Genomic DNA, 24,386 nt, shown 5'->3' with positions numbered 1-24,386 from the left:
TTCATGATATTGTTGTACAAGTGATCATGTTTTGAGATACAAAAAAGGAGTAAAAGAGAATATAAAGATGTACAACGAATGGTCCTGCAAAAGGAAATTAAATTGCATTTCCATGAAATAAAAAATGTGTTAACTGAAAATGTACTAAGAATCATGTATGACCATGTACATTGTAACTTGAACATTCGGTATGCATTTGAAGATAGCCACAGTGTATTCGATATGTATCAGAAGTCAGTGGGCACTGGCGGAAGTCTCGTTTCCTCTGCTGTGATTGGTTAAATTCCTGTCGTCTTTTCTCGACGTTATGACGTTACTAGTTTTGATAGGTCAGCGGGATACCTCACGTGTTGATACTGGAGTTTTGAATTTGAATCAGTGCGTTAGAACTCTTCGTGCGTTGCTGTAACTAGCTACTAATTTTCGAGTGAACTACTTCGTCCAAACTTAAGCCATGTCTTTTTCAAGAGCTCCAGTGAAACGATTTAATGAAAATATCGGTAAGTTAAATAATTATTTAGCTGAGCAAACCTAGCCAACTAACGTTGCTTTCTTTGGCTTAGCCAACGTTAGCTGCTTTAAGTAATTTAGCCAGCTAATCTAACGTTAGTTAGCTAAAACGTTAGCTAGATTAGCGCTAACGTAGCTATCCAACTATTTTGTATACAATTGTTTACTAACTAGCTAGTTAACGTAAACGTTATACTCCAATCCACCAAGCAAAGGGCAAAACGTCCACGTCGGTTACGGTAGTTAATTGGATACCTATGTTGATAGTCATGCTAATGCTTTTACACAGGCAGACCAATTCTGATATTTTTTTCTCTCACTTTTGACAATAATTGAGCAAAACATGAGAATTGGGCTGCTTGTGTTTTCATCATGTTTTGTACAGGCTGCGCCCCAGCACCGGGCACATATGAGCTGAAACCAGGAGAGGTGAAGGGACCTGCCTCTTTCCACCGATCAGAGCGCTTCAAACTGCTCAAAGCCAGTGGTGGTGAGTTTAACTGTCAGACAACTGAAGCTCTACTCTAAACAAAATGATTGTCATACCAAATAACTTTAAAACTTTTGACAGTAGATCTACACTACCTGTCAAGTTTTAGAACACGTCATTCAAGGGGTTTTCTTTATTACTACTATTTTCTACATTGTAGAATAATAATGAAGACATCAGAACTATGAAATAACACATGGAATCATGTACTAACCAAAAAAGTGTGAAATAAATCAAAATATATTTTCTATTTGTGATAATTCAAATAGCCACCTTTTGCCTTGACAGCTTTGTACACTCTTGGCATTCTCTCACCTAGCTTCATGAGGTTGCCACCTGGCATGCATTTACATTAACAGGTGTGCCTTGTTAAATGTTGTGTAATTTCTTTCCTTAATGCGTTTGAGCCAATAAGTTGTGTTGTGACAAGGTAGGGGGGTGTACAGAAGAAAGCCCTATTTGGTAAAAGACCAAGTCCATATTATGGCAATAACAGCTCAAATAAGCAAAGAGAATGACAGTTCATCATTACTTTAAGACATGAAGGTCAATCAATACTTAAATTTCAAGAACTATGAAAGTTTCTTGAAGTGTGGTCGCAAAAACCATCAAGCGCTATGGTGAAACTGTCTCATGGGGACCGCCACAGGAAAGGAATACCCAGAGTTACATCTGCTGTAGAGGATAAGTTCATTAGAGTTACCAGCCTCAGAAATTGCAGCCCAAATGAATGCTTCACAGAGTTCAAGTAACAGACACATCTCAACATCAACTGTTCAGAGGAGACTGTGAATCAGGCCTTAATGGTCGAATTGCTGCAAAGAAACACTGCTAAATGACAGCAATGAGAAGAAGAGACCTTCTTGGGCCAAGAAACACGAGCAATGAACATTAGACCAGTGGAAATTTGTCTTGTGGTCTGGAGTCAACTTGCGATTTTTGGCTCCAACCGCCGTGTCTTTGTGAGATGCGGTGTGGGTGACCGGATGATCTCTGCATGTGTGTTTAACATCATAAAGAATGGAGGAGGAGGTGTTATGGTGTGGGGGTGCTTTGCTGGTGACAATGTCTGTGATTTATTTAGAATTCAAGGCACACTTAACCAGCATGGTTACCACAGCATTCTGCAGCGATACGCCATCCCATCTGGTTTGCGCTTAGTGGGATTGTCATTTATTTATCAGCGGGACAATGACCCAACACACCTCCAGGCTGTGTAAGGGCTATTTGACCAAGAAGGAGAGTGATGGAGTGCTACATCAGATGACCTGGCCTCCACAATCACCCGACCTCAACCTAATTGAGATGGTTTGGGATGAGTCGGACCTCAGAGTGAAGGAAAAGCAGCCAACAAGTGTTCAGCATATGTGGGAACTCCTTCAAGACTGTTGGAAAAGCATTCCAGGTGAAGCTGGTTGAGAGAATGCCAAGTGTACAAAGCTGTCATCAAGGCAAAGGGTGGCTATTTGAAGAATCTCAAATATAAAATATGTTTGGTTACTACATGATTCTGTGTTGTTCCATAGTTTTGATGTCTTCCCTGTTGTGCTGCAATGCAGAAAATAGTACAAATAAAGAAACCGGTAGTGTACAGCCTAGATGTTTTTACTTTCTACACCATTGTAATTTCACAATTTTCTCTCCATTCAGCTCCTTTCATCCCACCACCATCTCCTTCTAAAGATGTTCCCATGTCACCTGTGGCTGTGCGTAGGACCATGTCTGTGGATGGCCTGGTAAGTTGGTGTTTCTTTTTTATTTGAATGATTATCCAAAAAATACAAAATACATGCAGTGAAGCCGCTCAACAACTACACCACACAGACACAGACACACAGAAGCTTCCAGGGTCAATGCCCTGCTGAAGGGCACGTTGACAGATCTCCCACCAGGCCGAAAAGTGTGAACCCGAACCCCCCCACAGTTCCCCAATAACTGTCCCTCAACCATTTGAGACCCCCCCCCCCAAGAAGAAATTATACAATTCATAACAATCCCCACCCCCAAGAACCCCCCAATGCACCAACAGCCAAGAAAATGAACTAAAGAGAAAAAAGACAGAAGAAAACAGCTAACAACACTGCAAAAAAAGGACATCAAGGACAACTGAAATCATAACAGCAATCCCAACTGTATATGTTTGTGTGCATGTCTGGCACTATTACATGTACAGTCGTGGCCAACACATGAGAATGACACAAATATGAATTATCACGAAGTGCTGCTTCAGTGTCTAGATATTTTTGTCAGATGTTACTATGGAATAATGAAGTATAATTACAAGCATTTCATAAGTGTCAAAGGCTTTTATTGACAATTACATGAAGTTGATGCAAAGAGTCAATATTTGCAGTGTTGACCCTTCTTTTTCAAGACCTCTGCAATCCGCCCTGGCATGCTGTCAATTAACTTCTGGGCCACATCCTGACTGATGATAGCCCAGTCTTGCATAGTCAATGCTTGGAGTTTGTCAGAATTTGTGGGTGTTTGTCCACCTGCCTCTTGAGGATTGACCACAAGTTCTCAATGGGATTAAGGTCTGGGAAGTATCCTGGCCATGGACCCAAAATATCAATATTTTTTCCCCCCGAGCCACTTAGTTATCACTTTTGCCTTATGGGAAGGTGCTCCATCATGTTGGAAAAGGCATTGTTCATCACCAAACTGTTCCTGTATGGTTGGGAGAAGTTGCTCTCGGAGGATGTGTTGGTACCATTCTTTATCCATGGTTGTGTTCTTAGGCAAAATTGTGAGAGCCCACTCCCTTGGCTGAGAAGTAACCCCACACATGAATGGTCTCAGAATGCTTTACTGTTGGCATGGCACAGTACTGATGGTCGCGCTCAGCTTGTATTCTCCAGACAAGCTTTTTTCCGGATGCCCCAAACAATGACTTTGCCCCAGTCCTCAGCAGTCCAATCCCTGTACCTTTTGCAGAATATCAGTCTGTCTCTGATGTTTTTCCTGGAGAGAAGTGGCTTCTTTGCTGCCCTTCTTGACACCAGGCAATCCTCCAAAAGTCTTCGCCTCACTGTGCGTGCAGATGCACTCACACCTGCCTGCTGCCATTCCTGAGCAAGCTCTGTACTGGTGGTGCCTCGATCCCGCAGCTGAATCAACTTTAGGAGACGATCCTGGCGCTTGCTGGACTTTCTTGGGGCCCTGAAGCCTTCTTCACAACAATTGAACCGCACTCCTTGAAGTTCTTGATGATCCGATAAATGGTTGATTTAGGTTTCATCTTACTGGCAGCAATATCCTTGCCTGTGAAGCCATTTTTTTGCAAAGCAATGATGACGGCACGTGTTTCCTTGCAGGAAACCATGATTGACAGAGGAAGAACAATGATTCCAAGCACCACCCTCCTTTTGAAGCTTCCAGTCTGTTATTCGAACTCAACCAGCATGACAGAGTGATCTCCAGCCTTGTCCTCGTCAACACTCACACCTGTGTTAACGAGACAATCGCTGACATGTCAGCTGGTCCTTTTGTGGCAGGGCTGAAATGTTTTTTGGGGGGGGATTCAGTTCATTTGCATGGCATAGAGGGACTTTACAATTAATTGCAATTCATCTGATCACTCTTTATAACATTCTGGAGTATATACAAATTGTCATTATACAAACTGAGGCAGCAGACTTTGTGAAAATTAGTATTTGTGTCATTCTCAACTTTTGGCCACGACTGTCTGTGTGTTCTTGTATGCGCTTATTTGAGTGAGTGTGTGTGTGTATATGCATGTGTACACCTGCACGACATCAGCCCAAGGCAAACCGACATTAGCTGTAAAAACTCTGCCCCTCAGTGTCATTCAAATGTATGTTTTAGTAAGTTGGTGTTTACATAATAAACACATCCTCCCTGGTTGGCACAGCCACATCATCAAGATAACCTTGTCAGATTTGACAGTTTACTCTAGGAACTAAATGGAAGCAAACATAATGAAACTGGGAGGGAACTACTTGAATTTGTCGAATATAAACTCTTGTTTTCCTTGCGAAATGTTTTCTGTTTGGGGAAACCGTTTATGTTGCGAAATGTTTTACAACTGAATCTGACTAATGGATACACCCCTGGTGCTTTAAAGGGATAGTTCAGGATTTTGTCAATGGATACCTTTATCTACTTCTCCAGAGTCAGATAACATAATGTAAACCGTTTTTGTCTGTCCAGTATGTTCTCAACTAGCCTACCTGGTTAAATAAAGGTAAAATAAATATAAATGAAGGAAGCAAATGCTAACTAGTGTTAGCGCAATCGCTGAAATTCTACAGGAACACCTAGCCTGATAGTTTTTCTCATACTAGCTCATCCCATAGACTTAGTCATTGCGCTAACACTAGTTAGCAAAAGCACTAATTCTAGTTGGCAGCTTCCTTCAAACTGAATGCATTGACGTAAAATAGTATCCATGAGTTCATCTGACTCTGGGGAAAGTAAATGAAGGGTTTCATTGCCAAAATCCTGAACTGTCCCTTGAACCTTAATGAAATGGCCCTCTGCAATTCATTCTTCCATTCCTCCTTCACCCAGGTTGATGGGTCCATGTCAAAGAAAGACAAGAGCGGCCAATCGATGCAGATGAAACAGCAGAAACTCCTGGAGAAAGAGGTAGCCTAGTTATACAGACTGGTTTGAGGAGAAAATATATATACACTGCTCAAAAAAATAAAGGGAACACTTAAGCAACACAATGTAACTCTAAGTCAATCACACTTCTGTGAAATCAAACTGTCCACTTAGGAAGCAACACTGATTGACAGTAAATTTCACATGCTGTTGTGCAAATGGAATAGACAACATGTGGAAATTATAGGCAATTAGCAAGACACCCCCAATAAAGGAGTGGTTCTGCAGGTGGCAACCACAGACCACTTCTCAGTTCCTATGCTTCCTGGTTGTTTTGGTCACTTTTGAATGCTGGTGGTGCTTTCACTCTAGTGGTAGCATGAGATGAAGTTTACAACCCACACAAGGGGCTCAGGTAGTGCAGCTCATCCAGGATGGCACATCAATGCGAGCTGTGGCAAGGTTTGCTGTGTCTTTCAGCGTTGTGTCCAGAGCATGGAGGCGCTACCAGGAGACGGGCTAGTACATCAAGAGACATGGAGGAGGCCGTAGGAGGGCAACAACCCAGCAGCAGGACCGCTACCTCCGCCTTTGTGCAAGGAGGAGCACTGCCAGAGCCCTGAAAAATGACCTCCAGCAGGCCACAAATGTGCATGTGTCTGCTCAAACGGTCAGAAACAGACTCCATGAGGGTGGTATGAGGGCCCGACGTCCACAGGTGGGGGTTGAGCTGACAGCCCAACACAGTGCAGGACGTTTGGCATTTGCCAGAGAACACCAAGATTGGCAAATTCGCCACTGGCGCCCTGTGCTCTTCACAGATGAAAGCAGGTTCACACTGAGCATATGTGACAGACGTGACAGTCTGGAGACGCCGTGGAGAACGTTCTGCTGCCTGCAACATCCTCCAGCATGACCGGTTTGGCGGTGGGTCTGGGAGGAGAGCCCTCAGGAGACCATCCGCCACCTCATCAGGAGCATGCCCAGGCGTTGTAGGGAGGTCATACAGGCACGTGGAGGCCACACACACTACTGAGTCTCATTTTGACTTGTTTTAAGGACATTACATCAAAGTTGGATCACCCTGTAGTGTGGTTTTCCACTTTAATTTTGAGTGTGACTCCAAATGCAGACCTCCATGGGTTGATACATTTGATTTGCATTGATACTTTGTGTGATTTTTGTTGTCAGCACATTCAACTATGTAAAGAAAAAAGTATTTAATAAGAATATTTCATTCATTCAGATCTAGGATGTTATTTTAGTGTTCGCTTTATTTTTTTGAGCAGTGTATATTGTCTGTCCCAATAGCATACATACATTGTCAGTGTTACCAGTTAAATGAAAATTAGTGACGAGACTTATCATGGATGTGGACTAGGTCGACTGATTATGAATTTTCAACGCTGATACCGAATATTGGAGGACCAAAAAAAGCAGATACAGATTAATTGGCCTATTTATTTAAAATATTTTTACATTTAATTGTAATAATGACAATTACAACAATACTGAATGAACACTTTAACTTAATATAATGCATCAATAAAATCAATTTAGCCTCAAATAATGAAACATGTTCAATTTGGTTTAAATAATGCAACAAAAAAAAGTGTTGGAGAAGAAAGTAAAAGTGCAATATGTGCCATGTAAGAAAGCTAACGTTTAAGTTCCTTGCTCAGAACATGAGAACATATGAAAGCTGGTGGTTCCTTTTAACATGAGTCTTCAATATTCCCAGGTAAGAAGTTTGAGTTATTATAGTTGTAGTTATTATAGGAATTATAGGGCTATTTCTCTCTTTACGATTTGTATTTCATATACCTTTGACTATTGGATGTTCTTATAGGCACTTTTGTATTGCCAGTGTAACAGTATAGCTTCCGTCCCTCTCCTCGCTCCTACCTGGGCTCGAACCAGGAACACAACGACAACAGCCACCCTCGAAGCAGCGTTACCCATGCAGAGCAAGGGGAACAACTACTCCCAAGTCTCAAAGCGAGTGACGTTTGAAACGCTATTAGCACGCACCCCGCTAACTAGCTAGTCATTTCACATCGGTTACTCCAGCCTAATCTTGGGAGTTGATAGGCTTGAAGTCATAAACAGTGCAATGCTTGAAGCATTGCGAAGAGCTGCTGGCAAAATGCACGAAAGTGCGGTTTGAATGAATGCTTACGAGCCTGCTGCTGCCTACCACCGCTCAGTCAGACTGCTCTATCAAATCATAGACTTAATTATAACATAATAACATAGAAATACGACCCTTAGGTTATTAATATGGTCAAATCCGCAAACTATCATTTCGAAAACAAAACGTTTATTTCAGTGAAATACGGAACCGTTACGTATTTTATCTAACGGATGGCATCCCTAAGTCTAAATATTGCTGTTACATTGCAAAACCTTAAATGTTATGTCACAATTACGTAAAATTCTGGGAAATTAGTTCGCAATGAGCCAGGCTGCCCAAACTGTTGCATATACCCTGACTCTGTGTGCAATGAACGCAAATGAAGTGACACAATTTCACCTGGTTAATATTGCCTGCTAACCTTTCTTTTAGCTAAATATGCAGGTTTAAAAAATATATACTACTTTGTATTGATTTTAAGAAAGGCATTGATGTTTATGGTTAGGTACACATTGGAGCAACAACGGTCCTTTTTTGCGAATGCGCATCGATTAGATGCAATGCAGGACACGCTAGATAATCTAGTAATATCATCAACCATGTGTAGTTATAACTAGTGATTATGATTGATTGTTTTTTACAAGAGATGTTTAATGCTAGCTAGCAACTTACTGTGGCTTCTTACTGCATTCGCGTAACAGGCAGGCTCCTCGTGAGACAGGTGGTTAGAGCGTTGGACTAGTTAACCGTAAGGTTGCAAGATTGAATCCCCGAGCTGACAAGGTAAACATCTGTCGTTCTGCCCCTGAACAAGGCAGTTAACCCACCGTTCCTAGGCTGTCATTGAAAATAAGAATGTGTTCTTAACCTCTTCCTTCTACCCTCTACTTTTTTGAACATTCTGTTAAAAATCGCGCAACATTTCAGCGCCCTGCTACTCATGCCAGGAATATAGTATATGCATTTGCTTAGTCTGTGTGGATAGAAAACACTCAGACGTTTATAAAACTGGTTAAATCACTGCTGTGGCTTTACCAGAACGGCATTTACATCGAAAAGCACAGGAAAAACTGATCACTGAAAATGGGAAAATATATCCATGCGCTACTTGAACCCATTGATAAAGGTGAACCACAATTAATTGACTGAGGTTGCAGTACCTACAGCTACCACACGGTGTCTAGAGTCTTGTCATTTCCCTTCGAGTTTTTTCTTGGTCAAACACATGCAAGGCACCGTATTTCTTCAGGTCTAGGACCGGATATTTTCGTTGAGTTTCTAGCCGGACATTTTTCCAGACGGACAGCTAATGATCTTTACATCGCCTCCTGATGAATTTTATCGCTTATTAACGTTTACTAATACCTAAAGTTGCATTACAAAAGTATTTCGAAGTGTTTTGTGAAAGTTTATCGTCGACTTTTTGAATTTTAAAAAATGACGTTTTGAAACGATGTTTTTTTCGTTCATCACACAGTCTACATATAACGATATCTAGGCTTTATATGGACCGATTTAATCGAAATAAAGACCCAATAGTGTTTATGGGACATCTAAGAGTGCCAACAAAGAAGATGGTGAAAGGTAATGAATGTTTTCTATTTTATTGTGCGGTTTGTGTAACGCCGAAATGCTAATTATTTTGTTTACGTCCCCTGCGGATCTTTTGTGTTGTAGTGTATTGTTTCATGCTATCAGATAATAGCTTCTCATGCTTTCGCCGAAAAGCATTTAAAAAATCTGACTTGTTGCCTGGATTCACGAGTGTAGCTTTAATTCGATACCCTGCATGTGTATTTTAATGAACGTTTGAGTTTTAACTAATACTATTAGCATTTAGCGTAGCGCATTTGCATTTCCAGAGCTCTAGTTGGGACGCAAGCGTCCCGAGTAGAAGCAAGAGGTTTTAACTGACTTCGCTCGTTAAATAAAGTTGTCAAATATATTTAAAAAAATAAAACTGCAAAATCGGCGTCCAAAAATACAGATTTCCGATTGTTATGAAAACTTGAAATCGGCCATTCTGATTAATCGGTCGACCTCTAATGTGGACACAAGGTTTTCCAGTTATCACAGCTGCTGTGACCTACCTTAATGCATGCCTTATTTTCTTCCTTCAATCTAATGCACTGATCCACCCTGTCTCCTCCCTCCCTCCTGTAGATCCGGTCCCTGGTGCAGCAGCGCGGGGAGCAGGACAGGCGCCTGGTAACCCTGGAGGAGGAGCTGAGGAAGGTGGAGGCCAAGCTGTTGTCTGCGGTCAGGGAGAAGACTGGTCTGGCAGCTAACGTCACCACCCTGGAGAGACAGCTGGCTGAGCTTAAGAAGACTAACGAGTTCCTCAAGAACAAGGTAATGTGGTGGTTGATGGTAGTGAAACGTTGGTATGCTCAACTCAATGGGTTGCTTTCTTAACAGATTTGGCCAAGTGCTGAAATTAAAAGCTATTTCAATGGAGAATCTCCATTTTTAAGAATGCTTTTTAGTCTTGGACTAGGCTTAATCTGTGCTTGGGAAACCGGCCCAATGGTCTTAAAGCAAAAGTCTTTAACTGCAGGGTTAGAAAGGTATAATAAACTGGTTATGGGTTATCTGGGTCTAGTTGACAAAACAATACTGTTATCGGGTACTACCCCCCCCCAACTTGTTCAATTAGAAATGTTCGCATTTTCTGTTTGTACCGTGTTTTGTAAATGTCTGATTGTGTTGTGTTCCACCAGGTTTCTGCAGACACCACTAAGAAGAGGATCCAGTCTCTGTCTATGGAGCTGATGGAGGCCAGAAACAAATTGGACGTCAATGACAAGGTATACCCAAAGTGTTCAAATTTTCAGATTGAAATATGCTGTATAGAACATACTAATATGTCAAATAAATTACTACGTTGGCTCTATTCATGGCATTTCTATCTGCCAGGTTTGGCTCTGTCGTGTCTTTGGCTATGCCGGATGAAGTAATATGACATGCTAGTCTATAAAATAATTTATCCGTAATTACTATTACCTGATTGAGCTAATCATGTAAAGGTAATTAACTAGAGAGTCGGCAACACAAAATAATATTTATAGAGCTGTTATCTCCCGAATAAACTCTTAAAGACCTAGTAATATTTTACATCAATCGCAGTCAATATTAATCGTCATCTTAATTCAGTCTCATCTGAAAGTTGTAAATTCTTGGTTATCTGCACGAACCCTGGCTAACAATCAGCAATACAAAATTGGGTTTCATTATTTATTTACTAACTAATCACACAGAATTACACATGCACATAATTAAATCATAACTTGATTACAAATGACGTCATAAAGGAAAACGTCCCTAGCCGGTGGAACAGATATGACAGCTGGTTACACAAAGGAAAAGGGCTGGGTTTGAGTGAAAGAGCGGAAAGACTGAGGGACACAGGGAGAAGCTGTGCTATCTTAAATACAGTATATGATGTATTCTAAATTACCGCCCATTTGGAAAAGGAAAATGCAATTAATATCTATTCTGAGCTGCGCTTCAGTAGGTTGGTGGTAGATGGAAGACTGTGTTGCCAAACCGAGTCCTCTGTCCTTTGAAGAATGTCTCTGGTGGTCAATTGGATAAGTTGTAGTAGTGTCGTTGTGTGATAGATGGGAAACTCTTGTCTGTTCCTTCCTAACCCTCGTTTGCAGCTGCTGTTGATAACTCAACGGCTAGGAGGTATCACTTCTGTAGTGAATAAGAGTTCAAAGTTCATACCATTCGCAACCAAAGCTCACACTGATGTTGGTTTCGTTCTGTAGTTATTATCTGAACCATTCTGACATCGGACCGTTGTCCTACATCCTCGGAATAGGAGGTTACATTGTCGTCAAGGGCTTATATAGGAAGGGAGAGGAGGGCGTGTTTGAACAGTTGGAGGGAGCAGTCGCATCCGCACTTCGGTCCGCAGGTAGTATAACTTTTCATTACATTTCATTATAGTACAACGGTTTGATTTGTCTAATCTTAGCAATTTCTTCTTAGCTAGCTACATAGCCGTCTTTGTATCCAAGATAATTGCGTAATTATAGTATTTCGTCGTCCTAACGTAGTCTACACTGCTATCTGCCCAGCAGCTAGCCAGCTAGCAAACGTCCACCGTCTACCGAATAGCAGCACTGTAGAAACTATTACACTCAACTGAACGACTTGATTAGTGTAGTGTTAGCTAGCTACATAGTTGTCTTTGCTGTCTTCGTATCCAAGATAATTGTGTAGTTTAGAGTGTGTAGTTTTAGAGCGATTATCTTAATTTACCGAGGTTAGCTAGCCAGCTATTTGTCGTACTTAACGTAAGAGACACTGCTAGCTAGCCAACAGCTAGCCAACGTCTACCGACTAGAACTTCCGCACTCAACAACCCGGTCGCATTCCGCTTCGCTCCACAGGTAGAATCACATTTTCATTTCATTTCATTACAGTACAACGGTTTGATTTGTTTGATCGTAGCTAGTTACATAGCTAGCTACATAGCCGTCTTTGTATCAAAGTTAATTGTGTAGTCTAGAGCGATTTTCTAGGTTAGCTAGCCAGCTATTGTCGTTCTTTTAACGCAACGTAACGTAATCAACACTGCTAGCTAGCCAGCTAGCCCCCGAATAGCAGCACTGTAGAAACTATTACACTCAACGGAATGACTTGATTAGTGTAGTGTCAACAACGCAGCCACTGCCAGCTAGCCTACTTCAGCAGTACTGTATCATTTTAATAATTTTAGTCAATAAGATTCTTGCTACGTAAGCTTAACTTTCTGAACATTCGAGACGTGTAGTCCACTTGTCATTCCAACCTCCTTTGCATTAGCGTAGCCTCTTCTGTAGCCTGTCAACTATGTGTCTGTCTATCCCTGTTCTCTCCTCTCTGCACAGACCATACAAACGCTCCACACCGCGTGGCTGCGGCCACCCTAATCTGGTGGTCCCAGCGCGCACGACCCACGTGGAGTTCCAGGTCTCCGGTAGCCTCTGGAACTGCCGATCTGCGGCCAACAAGGCAGAGTTCATCTCAGCCTATGCCTCCCTCCAGTCCCTCGACTTCTTGGCACTGACGGAAACATGGATCACCACCGATAACACTGCTACTCCTACTGCTCTCTCTTCGTCCGCCCACGTGTTCTCGCACACCCCGAGAGCTTCTGGTCAGCGGGGTGGTGGCACCGGGATCCTCATCTCTCCCAAGTGGTCATTCTCTCTTTCTCCCCTTACCCATCTGTCTATCGCCTCCTTTGAATTCCATGCTGTCACAGTTACCAGCCCTTTCAAGCTTAACATCCTTATCATTTATCGCCCTCCAGGTTCCCTCGGAGAGTTCATCAATGAGCTTGATGCCTTGATAAGCTCCTTTCCTGAGGACGGCTCACCTCTCACAGTTCTGGGCGACTTTAACCCCCACGTCTACCTTTGACTCATTCCTCTCTGCCTCCTTCTTTCCACTCCTCCTCTTTTGACCTCACCCTCTCACCTTCCCCCCTACTCACAAGGCAGGCAATACGCTCGACCTCATCTTTACTAGATGCTGTTCTTCCACTAACCTCATTGCAACTCCCCTCCAAGTCTCCGACCACTACCTTGTATCCTTTTCCCTCTCGCTCTCATCCAACACTTCCCACACTGCCCCTACTCGGATGGTATCGCGCCGTCCCAACCTTCGCTCTCTCTCCCCGCTACTCTCTCCTCTTCCATCCTATCATCTCTTCCCTCTGCTCAAACCTTCTCCAACCTATCTCCTGATTCTGCCTCCTCAACCCTCCTCTCCTCCCTTTCTGCATCCTTTGACTCTCTATGTCCCCTATCCTCCAGGCCGGCTCGGTCCTCCCCTCCCGCTCCGTGGCTCGACGACTCATTGCGAGCTCACAGAACAGGGCTCCGGGCAGCCGAGCGGAAATGGAGGAAAACTCGCCTCCCTGCGGACCTGGCATCCTTTCACTCCCTCCTCTCTACATTTTCCTCCTCTGTCTCTGCTGCTAAAGCCACTTTCTACCACTCTAAATTCCAAGCATCTGCCTCTAACCCTAGGAAGCGCTTTGCCACCTTCTCCTCCCTCCTGAATCCTCCCCCTCCTCCCTCTCTGCAGATGACTTCGTCAACCATTTTGAAAAGAAGGTCGACGACATCCGATCCTCGTTTGCTAAGTCAAACGACACCGCTGGTTCTGCTCACACTGCCCTACCCTGTGCTCTGACCTCTTTCTCCCCTCTCTCTCCAGATGAAATCTCGCGTCTTGTGACGGCCGGCCGCCCAACAACCTGCCCGCTTGACCCTATCCCCTCCTCTCTTCTCCAGACCATTTCCGGAGACCTTCTCCCTTACCTCACCTCGCTCATCAACTCATCCCTGACCGCTGGCTACGTCCCTTCCGTCTTCAAGAGAGCGAGAGTTGCACCCCTTCTGAAAAAACCTACACTCGATCCCTCCGATGTCAACAACTACAGACCAGTATCCCTTCTTTCTTTTCTCTCCAAAACTCTTGAACGTGCCGTCCTTGGCCAGCTCTCCCGCTATCTCTCTCAGAATGACCTTCTTGATCCAAATCAGTCAGGTTTCAAGACTAGTCATTCAACTGAGACTGCTCTTCTCTGTATCACAGAGGCGCTCCGCACTGCTAAAGCTAACTCTCTCTCCTCTGCTCTCATCCTTCTAGACCTATCGGCTGCCTTCGATACTGTGAACCATCAGATCCTCCTCTCCGAGTTGGGCATCTCCGGTGCGGCCCACGCTTGGATTGCGTCCTACCTGACAGGTCGCTCCTACCAGGTGGCGTGGCGAGAATCTGTCTCCTCACCACGTGCTCTCACCACTGGTGTCCCCCAGGGCTCTGTTCTAGGCCCTCTCCTATTCTCGCTATACACCAAGTCACTTGGCTCTGTCATAACCTCACATGTTCTCTCCTATCATTGCTATGCAGACGACACACAATTCATCTTCTCCTTTCCCCCTTCTGATGACCAGGTGGCGAATCGCATCTCTGCATGTCTGGCAGACATATCAGTGTGGATGACGGATCACCACCTCAAGCTGAACCTCGGCAAGACGGAGCTGCTCTTCCTCCCGGGGAAGGACTGCCCGTTCCGTGATCTCGCCATCACGGTTGACAACTCCATTGTGTCCTCCTCCCAGAGCGCTAAGAACCTTGGCGTGATCCTGGACAACACCCTGTCGTTCTCAACTAACATCAAGGCGGTGGCCCGTTCCTGTAGGTTCATGCTCTACAACATCCGCAGAGTACGACCCTGCCTCACACAGGAAGCGGCGCAGGTCCTAATCCAGGCACTTGTCATCTCCCGTCTGGATTACTGCAACTCGCTGTTGGCTGGGATCCCTGCCTGTGCCATTAAACCCCTACAACTCATCCAGAACGCCGCAGCCCGTCTGGTGTTCAACCTTCCCTAGTTCTCTCACGTCACCCCGCTCCTCCGCTCTCTCCACTGGCTTCCAGTTGAAGCTAGCATCCGCTACAAGACCATGGTGCTTGCCTACGGAGCTGTGAGGGGAACGGCACCTCAGTACCTCCAGGCTCTGATCAGGCCCTACACCCAAACAAGGGCACTGCGTTCATCCACCTCTGGCCTGCTCGCCTCCCTACCACTGAGGAAGTACAGTTCCCGCTCAGCCCAGTCAAAACTGTTCGTTGCTCTGGCCCCCCAATGGTGGAACAAACTCCCTCACGACGCCAGGACAGCGGAGTCAATCACCACCTTCCGGAGACACCTGAAACCCCACCTCTTTAAGGAATACCTAGGATAGGATAAAGTAATCCTTCTCACCCCCCTTAAAAGATTTAGATGCACTATTGTAAAGTGGCTGTTCCACTGGATGTCATAAGGTGAATGCACCAATTTGTAAGTCGCTCTGGATAAGAGCGTCTGCTAAATGACTTAAATGTAAATGTTAAAAATGTCCCTTCACAGGGGCGGGCCACTGATTGAGCAGAGCCCTATCTTATGAAAACCCAAATCTTACATTCAGAAGCTAAAATCACATTTCATCCCATCACAAATCATTTCATATTCAAACATTTAAATTGAACAACAATTCCATGTGAATCCGATAACTCTGTGTAGACTTTCCACTGTAGAGTTTGTCATCTTATCATTGATGAGAATATCTCAGATGACAACCGAACTGACATCATATTCATTAAGTACCTCCACATATGTTCAATTGGTCGGATTACCAGAATATAGTTCATTTCCCCCCACCTGCTGATGTTCCCAGAATCTCTATGTTAACCAAGGGTTTTACAAATGTAACATCAGTAGGGTAGAGAGAGGAAAAAGGGGTGAAGAGGTATTTATGACTGTCATAAACCTACCCCCAGGCCAACGTCATGACAGCTCTATTCATCACATTTCTATCTGCAAGGTTTGGCTCTATTCATCACATATCTATCTGCAAGTGACTGAATGTGGCCCTGTTCACACACCATTTACTATCCTGTCTATCTAGTGGTGTTTGCCTTACGCACCTCTTTCGCTCTAAATTATTAGTGTGTGTGCTGATATTGTGTTTTTGTTCAGGAGCTGAGTTTCCTGCAGGTGTAGTATGGATGGTTGAGTGACTGACAGTTGTTGTCCTATCAGGAGCTGAGTTTCCTCCAGATCAGTACAGAGGGCCAGGTGAAGTTGCTGGAGACAGACCTGGAGGCAGCCAGAGCTACACTCACCGCCCTGAGGGAGAGGAACAAGGACCTGGGTGAGAACGCCTGACCTCACTGACACCTCATCGTTAACCTGCCTAGTGCTTATCAATCAATCAAATGTTTTTTATATAGGACATTTCTTACCAACAAAATCTAGTTCAAAGTCCTAAACTAATAAAGGTGAGAAAGATTAACACAATTTAAAATTAAGAGATGGATTAAAATAGTCAAACAAGCCTGTGTTGACACCTTACCCCTAATACAGTACCTGGCTTAGTTGGACAAAAAACATGTTTTTTTTTAAATGTAATGTTTGGTTTTCAGAGGACCTCCACCATGACACCAAAGTCCAGAACGAGGAGCTGGAGAATGATATGGATACGCTGCAAGGTAAGTTGTGTGTTTATGTCCATTCTCCCAACCTCCTTTAGATGGTATGATTCTAACCATGTGCTGTATCCCTGTTTCTCAGCTGTGATCCAGGAGCTGAGAGAGGAAGTCAATGTTCTTCAGGGTTACCTGGACACAGCCAACGACCACATCCAGGTACTAATATACTGGTCACTGAGGGAAGAAACATGTAAGGAGACACACACATCCAGGAACTAATATACTGGTCACTGAGGGAAGAAACATGTAAGGAGAGACCCACACATCCAGGAAATAATATGCTGGTCACTGAGGGAAGAAACATGTAAGGAGACGCACACATCCAGGAACTAATATACTGGTCACTGAGGGAAGAAACATGTAAGGAGACACACACATCCAGGAACTAATATACTGGTCACTGAGGGAAGAAACATGTAAGGAGAGACACACACAAAGCAAGTCAAATGAAACTAGTTCAGACAGGACAAACCATTCGATAAGGGAGAGGAATGGTAAAATGTTTCCAATTTTTTGGGGGGGGCTTAATAAGGGAGGGATAGAAGGAAGGAGAGGTTGATGATTAAACTGGAGGGAGGGAACAAGAGATGAAATACTAACATTTTAAAACATTTATTTAACCTTTATTTAACTATGCAAGTCAGTTAAGAACATATTCTTATTTTACAATGACGGCCAAACCCTCCCCTAACCCGGATGACGCTGGGCCAATTGTGCACTGCCCTATGGGACTTCTGATCACGGCCGGTTGTGAGCCCGGGATCGAACAAGGGTCTGTAGTGACGCCTATAACACAGATGCTGCGCCACTCGGGAGCCTGTTAAACATACTGTTTACTGAGGGAAGAAATGTGTATGGAGAAACTACTTGACTGGTCCATGATCATGCTTACATCGGGTTTTCAACATAGACAGAAAATAGTTCTAATTGAGGCTGTTATAACATGCTATTGTGTCTCCTTAGGATCTGCGTATGAAGCTTCATGGGAAGACCGAGATGGTGAACAGCATCTCTGAGTCTCAGCAGGAGAAACTGGGGTGAGCAAATGCACATGTCCTCCCTGAACAACTTCTTTCAGAATCATTGAAATTCAGGGTTTATTTTTCTGTCCACGTTGAAATTGATGACATCAGTTTCCAAGTTGTCTTGGTTGACATGCAAAACAACAGCTGATTTCACACCATGTCCTTTTCTCTCAGCCATCTTGAGCAGAAACTTGAGCAGTGCACCGCGGAGCTTGAAAACTCTCAGAACACTCTCCGTCAGAAGGAGGAGGAGTCAGAGAAAGGTCAGCGGGACCTGCAGGCTTCCCGTGATGCTTTGCAGGAGACTGAGAAGCTTCTGGAGCGGCGAGAGGCGGAGCTGATGTCCTCCCAGAAGGCATTGGGAGAGATGGAGGTACAGATGCAACGGGCCAACCAGGAAGTGTCTGACTCCCAGATTGCAGTGCGGCAGCAAGAGACGGAGCTAGTGCGGCTGCGAGAGGTGCTGAGGAGGACAGGGGAGGAGCTGGATGAGAAAGTAGCTCACCTGGAAGAGAAGTGCAAGGTCCTGGAGGAGGAGAGCGGTACACAAACAATCCTAGTCCCTAATTTATATTACTGACATACCCTAAAGTACTAGACTCTTGATGGTTCCTTGTAGATCTGAAAGAATGGCTATAATGGGAACTTATCTTAAGCAGATTTATCAGGAATTTCGGATCTTACCCTTTTCCAGTTTTCCTGAAGGGTCAGGTTTTGGGGTATTGTTTCTAGGTTGTTGTTATCAGTGTGGGCTCTAATTCAAGTGTATCTGTCTTTAGTTAGTAGCCAGGGGAGAGTGGAGGAGCTGAAGGCAGAGCTGAGCCTCCTGCGGGAGAACAGGAGGAGTGAGGAGGAGGTGCAGGAGCAGCTGGAGCAGACACACACCTCCCTGGCTGAGGAGCTGAAGCAGGAAAAGGTTAGTGGTGTTGGGGATGACTTGAATCCAATATGGCACCCATTAAAATCCTACATCTGACTCCTCTCGTTCTCCCCAGGAGCATGCAGCCTCCCTGGCCTCAGTGCTGGAGAGGGTGAGGGAGGAGACAGAGGAGGAAAGAAAACAGTTGGAGGATGAGTTGGAGGAGGCTCTAGGAGTGCTGTCGGTTCTGGAGTTGCAGGATGAGCGGAGAGGGGAGGCCCTACTGGGTCTCCAACAGGAGAAGACTGAGTTGGAGAGAGAGCTGACTGAGGCCAGAGCACTGCTAGACAGGTGAGTCTGGAGGTTTAACGCGGAACTAAAACCATGAATGAAATGCGCTTTGTCGGCTTTGCTTTTAACATCCTTTGAAATAGTGTTTCAAATAAGAGAAGTTGGTTGGCTGGAGTTGCCGTGGAGTTTAGCTACAGGTTTAGCTGAATCGAAGACTGCATCCCAAATAGTTACTCATTATGCAGGGCTTGACTGAAAGCTCGAGTCACTTGTCGCCGCTGAGCGCAGTGGGACAAGGACATCCCGGCCAGTGGGATTGATGAAGACGACCGGCGCCCCCGGGGATCGATGAAGACGACCGGCGCCCCCGGGGATCGATGAAGACGACCGGCGCCCCCGGGGATCGATGAAGACGACCGGCGCCCCCGGGGATCGATGAAGACGACCGGCGCCCCCGGGGATCGATGAAGACAGCTTTTGTGCCTGTCAATGCAATACAATTATTCTCTGACGCGGTCTACAGAAATTGGGAGACAATCTGATCCAATAATCAGAGTATATTTTTGATATTGCGATTTTATTTTTTTACTTGTCCATTCGGGCAACTTAAATCTATATTCTGCTTCCCTGACAAATGTTTTTTTTTCTTATACTGGGAAAGCGGACAAGTGTTAATGTCGAGCCCTGTTATGTGACTAAGATGAGGAATTCTGCACCTCCCCTTTGCTCAAACTGTTCCTTTCAACGTTGTGTGTTGTATCTCCATCCAGGAGGAGCAGTGACGTGCAGGTGGTACACTCTACCATGAGGAGGCTGCAGGAGGAACACACCACCTCCCTCAGCAAGATAGGAGACCTGGCCACTGAACTGGAGAGGTGCGGAGTTGACCTGTTGTCCAATACTAATGTGTTTAAAGGGACCCTTTCATAAAGAAGAAAAAAAAACACTTTCATTCTTTTTTCACTAAAGTTAACTTTTGATGGATGAAAACATCTGAAACTTCATTTTAAGTGAACTGTCCCTTTAACTTTGGGTTAAAGTATTAGCAGTCATGGCTCTGTAAAAGCTGATTTATGGTCAATCGGGTTCTGCAGTGTCAGTACAGCGTTAATGACAGTTCAGGGCAGTCTAACTTCTTGCTGTTGTCTTGGAGTAAGTGAGTTTGTGTTTATACAGGACGTACTGCCCAACCTACCACCAATGCGGAGATATACGGAGCTCTCTGCATTGCAAATTGTTTGGCGGGAGATGCATGGCATCGCAGTACGGAGCTTGATTTGGCCTCCGGAGGCCCTGCAATTGTCACACCCTCCGTACGGAGCCTCCACGCCACATCCCCGGATCAAGCATAAATCGGGTTTAAGACTTCAAAATGTGTATTTTGTTCCACCAGCTCCAGGCAGGCCCTGAAGGGAGCAGAGGAGAGGGGTAGAGCGCTGGAGGAAGAGGTGGAGAGGGTGACGAAGCAGATGAAAGAAGAGATGGAGAGAGTGAATCAGTGTAAAGAGGTGGAGGTGAAGAAAGTGAGGGAGGAGATGGAAGGGGAGCAGGAGAAACATCTAGCTGACCAGCAGGCTCAGGAGAAAGCAAGAGCGGAGTATGCAAGGTGAGCTCATAATGCTTCTCAATATTTGGTGATTGAATGTGCAACCTCTGACGCTCTCCCTTCTCTCGGTCCCCCACCTCCCCTCTAGAATGCTGTTGGCGGCACAGACTCGTCTAGCTCAGAGAGATGAGGAGATGAAGCGGGCTGAGGAGGAGGTGCAGAGACAGCTGCAGGAGGAGAGGATGGAGAAAGAGGAGGTTCAAAGGCTACTGGAGCAGGAGAAAGGAGAGAGGGAGGTGCAGAGAAGAGACTTGAAGCAATGGATGTCAGAGGAGGTGGAGAGGCTAGAGAGACAGGTGGAGGTGTTAGAGGAGGAGAAGCTAGCTCTTCAGTGCTTGGTAGGAGAGGTGGAAAAGGAGAAACTGAGCCTTCACAACCAGTTGGAGAAGATGGAGGATCAGGTAAAGAAAGATCTGCCCTGTCTAGAGAACCACATGGAGGTAGAGAAAGAGAGGGATGAACTGAAAACGGTAGTGGAGATGTTTGAAATAGACAAACGGGGCCTTCAGGACCAGGTAGAACTAATACACAACCGACTGATGAAGGCAGAAGAACAGAGAGCGAGTCTCCAAAGCCAGTTAGAACTGATGGAAGAGAAGGTTTCTCTCCAGAGCCAGGTGGACCCAGTTGTCCAGGAGAAGGTGACTCTCCAGAGCCAGGTGGACCCAGTTGTCCAGGAGAAGGTGACTCTCCAGAGCCAGGTGGACCCAGTTGTCCAGGAGAAGGTGACTCTCCAGAGCCAGGTGGACCCAGTTGTCCAGGAGAAGGTGACTCTCCAGAGCCAGGTGGACCCAGTTGTCCAGGAGAAGGTGACTCTCCAGAGCCAGGTGGACCCAGTTGTCCAGGAGAAGGTGACTCTCCAGAGCCAGGTGGACCCAGTTGTCCAGGAGAAGGTGACTCTCCAGAGCCAGGTGGACCCAGTTTTCCAGGAGAAGGTGACTCTCCAGAGCCAGGTGGACCCAGTTGTCCAGGAGAAGATGACTCTCCAGAGCCAGGTGGACAAGGAGGTGGTTTCTCTCCAGAGCCAGGTGGACCCAGTTGTCCAGGAGAAGGTGTCTCTCCAGTGGGAGATGGAGGAACAGAGAAGAGACTTCCAGAGACAGCTGGTGGCAACTCGGGACAAGAGGTGAGGAGGACCAGGAAGCACTTACTGGGCTGTGAAGATCAGGGCCTGTATTCATGAACTGTCTGAGTGTGGTTCTTGGATCAGTTTCCCCTTTCAGATGAATTAATAAATGCAATTGCATGGACAGGGGAACTGACCCTGGAGCCGCACCCTACTCTGAGACCTTGTGAATACGCACCCAGATCATCAAGTAGAAGACAATGGTATTATAACACCAAAGGATAGGCTCTCAATACACTGTTCCAACTCTGTCCTTTCGTCTCTCAGTGATGCAGAGACAGAACACTGGAGGAGACGGTACGAGGAGCTCTACACTAAGGTCAAGCCCTTCCAGGTCAGTCACAGCAGAGGCAAGGGGTCACCACTGCCGCATTATGGGAAATGTAGTTCCTCTGAGATGTTTTCTTCTGTGTTGCTGCCAATGGTCATGTATATTATCCCATATGAATAGAAGGGGTACACCCATCATTGACTTAAACGGGGGAGAGCCCATTCTACTGTTTCAAATTCGATGTTCCCCCATCTCTTCCTCCGGTTGGTCTGGCCCTGCAGGAGCAGCTGAATGGGTTTGCTGCAGAACGGGACGTGCTACTGAATGAGAATGGGGCAAACCAGGAGGAGCTGACCCGGCTCGCGGACGCCTACGCTCGTCTGCTGGGCCACCAGAACCAGAAACAGAAGATCAGACACGTGGTGAAGCTCAAAGATGAGAACGTCTCCCTCAAACAGGTCAGATGCCTCCGTCTGGTTTACAGATTTACATACTGTATAAGCATGGGCTATATTAGAGTTAACAAAATATGATTATAGCAACGCACACACTTTACTTCCACTAAATTGTGGAGTAGAAGTTTCGCCATTGTTTTCATATATCCACTTCTTTTAAATCCATGAAGGGAATGGTGTTGGTAAAAGCCTGTTGGGTGTACTACAGTCTGACATGATTGTAAAGTGTGTGTGTGTGTAGGAGCTGTCTAAGCTGCGTGCCCAGGTGTCTCGTCAGAAGGGAGGCCAGCCCCAACGCAGGGTTGACCCCATCAAAACCTTGAACCACCTGGACAGCAAGGAGAACGAGCAGCCTGCTGCCGCACCTCTCAGACAGGGTGAGTACACACCAGCGTTGTTTTTCCTGAGTCTGACAGCATTTGGCAGATTTTTAAAGACATATAAACTGTCACATGAACATTGTCTGACAGAAAATATCCTGATGAATATCAATCACATTGGCTGCATGGCAGTTGGTTCAGGTTGTCTTTCAATGGCATCACCTCTACTCTGCCTGTCTTGATCTATGCTCACATAGTGAACTTACAACAACAATTTGGCCCAACCTGTGACAGACACAGCTGTTTTTGGCTCATGTGTGAAGTGTTCATGTATTTTATGAATGCTTTTTCTAGATTAATCTGCCCAAGAACTGACAAATGTCCACTAATGCCTGTTTACGTAGGGTATATCTAGCTTCAAGATGGCTAGCTACAGATGTCGGGTCTTAATTTGAGCTAGATTGCTATAGCGGGAAAATAATCCTGCAGCAATGGGAAATGTGGATTATAATTAATGGACATTTTTGTTGGGGCTGATACAATTTTTTGTTAGGGAAAATCAAGTCTGAAATTTGAGTCGAAATTGCAAACTTCAGAAGCTTTTTTTTAAACCTGAAATGTACCCCTCATCAGAGGACTAAATAAATGTAACTGGACTAAATAAAAGTAACTCTAATCCTGTCTCTTTTAGGAAACCGCTGTTGAAAGGTAAACAATGGACAGACCCTCATAGAAAGCATCAACTGTCCTGGGTGAACAGGACGCCTTCTGTTGAGTCAAGAGGATGTCATGGTCTTGCCTAATATTTAATTGTCATTTGATACCAAATGCTCTGAAAAGCTACTTAATGAATCTACAAGGGGGGTGGGGGTGTTTGCAACCCTGTACATGTTTTAGCAGAAACAAAGGCCTTTATCTTTCCATCCTATAGAGCAATTATGTCAGTACCAGCATGAAACATGCCCTTTTGCTACAGCATTCATATTAAGCACAATGTTTTGTTTGTTTCCTTCAACATAACATACAGTTCTGTATAATGCAAATACACTGTACATGTTTAGCTCTATTCATTTACATTTACTTTGTTTGATTAGACATTCCCATCTTATTTCCAGTAGATGGGAATGTAAGTTCTCTCTTCACTGGTTTACCTTTTTACTTTCATCCAACAGCCTGACTCTTGTAAATAAAGCCCCACATGTTCTCTCTTCCTTCACACTGAGAGAAGCGGGAGGATTGTTTTAAATAAATGTAGGGAGTGTGTTTTTGATGTTTGATCATTCCATACACGTTACTGTTATACCTTACCTGACACCTGACATGGGTCTGTTGACGTTACTGTTATACCTTGCCTGACACCTGACATGGGTCTGTTGACGTTACTGTTATACCTTGCCTGACACCTGACATGGGTCTGTTGACGTTACTGTTATACCTTGCCTGACATGGGCCTGTTGACGTTACTGTTCTACCTTACCTGACATGGGCCTGTTGATGTTACTGTTATACCTTGCCTGACATGGGCCTGTTGATGTTACTGGTCTACCTTACCTGACATGGGCCTGTTGATGTTACTGTTATACCTTGCCTGACATGGGCCTGTTGATGTTACTGTTCTACCTTGCCTGACATGGGCCTGTTGATGTTACTGTTCTACCTTGCCTGACATGGGCCTGTTGACATTACTTTTA

At 44.9% G+C, this 24,386-nt stretch overlaps 1 protein-coding gene across 1 annotated transcript; it reads left to right on the top strand.

Moving 5' to 3' along the window:
* Positions 1-359: 359 nt before the first annotated feature.
* On the top strand, positions 360-23,960 carry hmmr (hyaluronan-mediated motility receptor (RHAMM)). Its single transcript, XM_029659289.2, has 20 exons — positions 360-500; positions 896-1,000; positions 2,651-2,736; positions 5,534-5,611; positions 9,867-10,055; positions 10,424-10,510; positions 16,294-16,405; positions 16,677-16,742; positions 16,825-16,898; positions 17,706-17,779; positions 17,942-18,309; positions 18,547-18,683; positions 18,763-18,977; positions 19,688-19,792; positions 20,311-20,523; positions 20,612-21,649; positions 21,917-21,983; positions 22,202-22,378; positions 22,617-22,752; positions 23,387-23,960. Exons 1-20 carry the CDS (start codon positions 455-457, stop codon positions 23,398-23,400), a joined length of 3,387 nt encoding a protein of 1,128 aa, XP_029515149.1. The 5' UTR covers positions 360-454; the 3' UTR covers positions 23,401-23,960.
* The last annotated feature ends 426 nt before the right edge of the window (positions 23,961-24,386 follow it).

This window comes from Oncorhynchus nerka, linkage group LG5 (genome assembly GCF_034236695.1).
Source record: "Oncorhynchus nerka isolate Pitt River linkage group LG5, Oner_Uvic_2.0, whole genome shotgun sequence".
Classification (NCBI taxonomy): domain Eukaryota; kingdom Metazoa; phylum Chordata; class Actinopteri; order Salmoniformes; family Salmonidae; genus Oncorhynchus; species Oncorhynchus nerka.
This window is presented reverse-complemented; position numbering and strand designations above follow the sequence as displayed.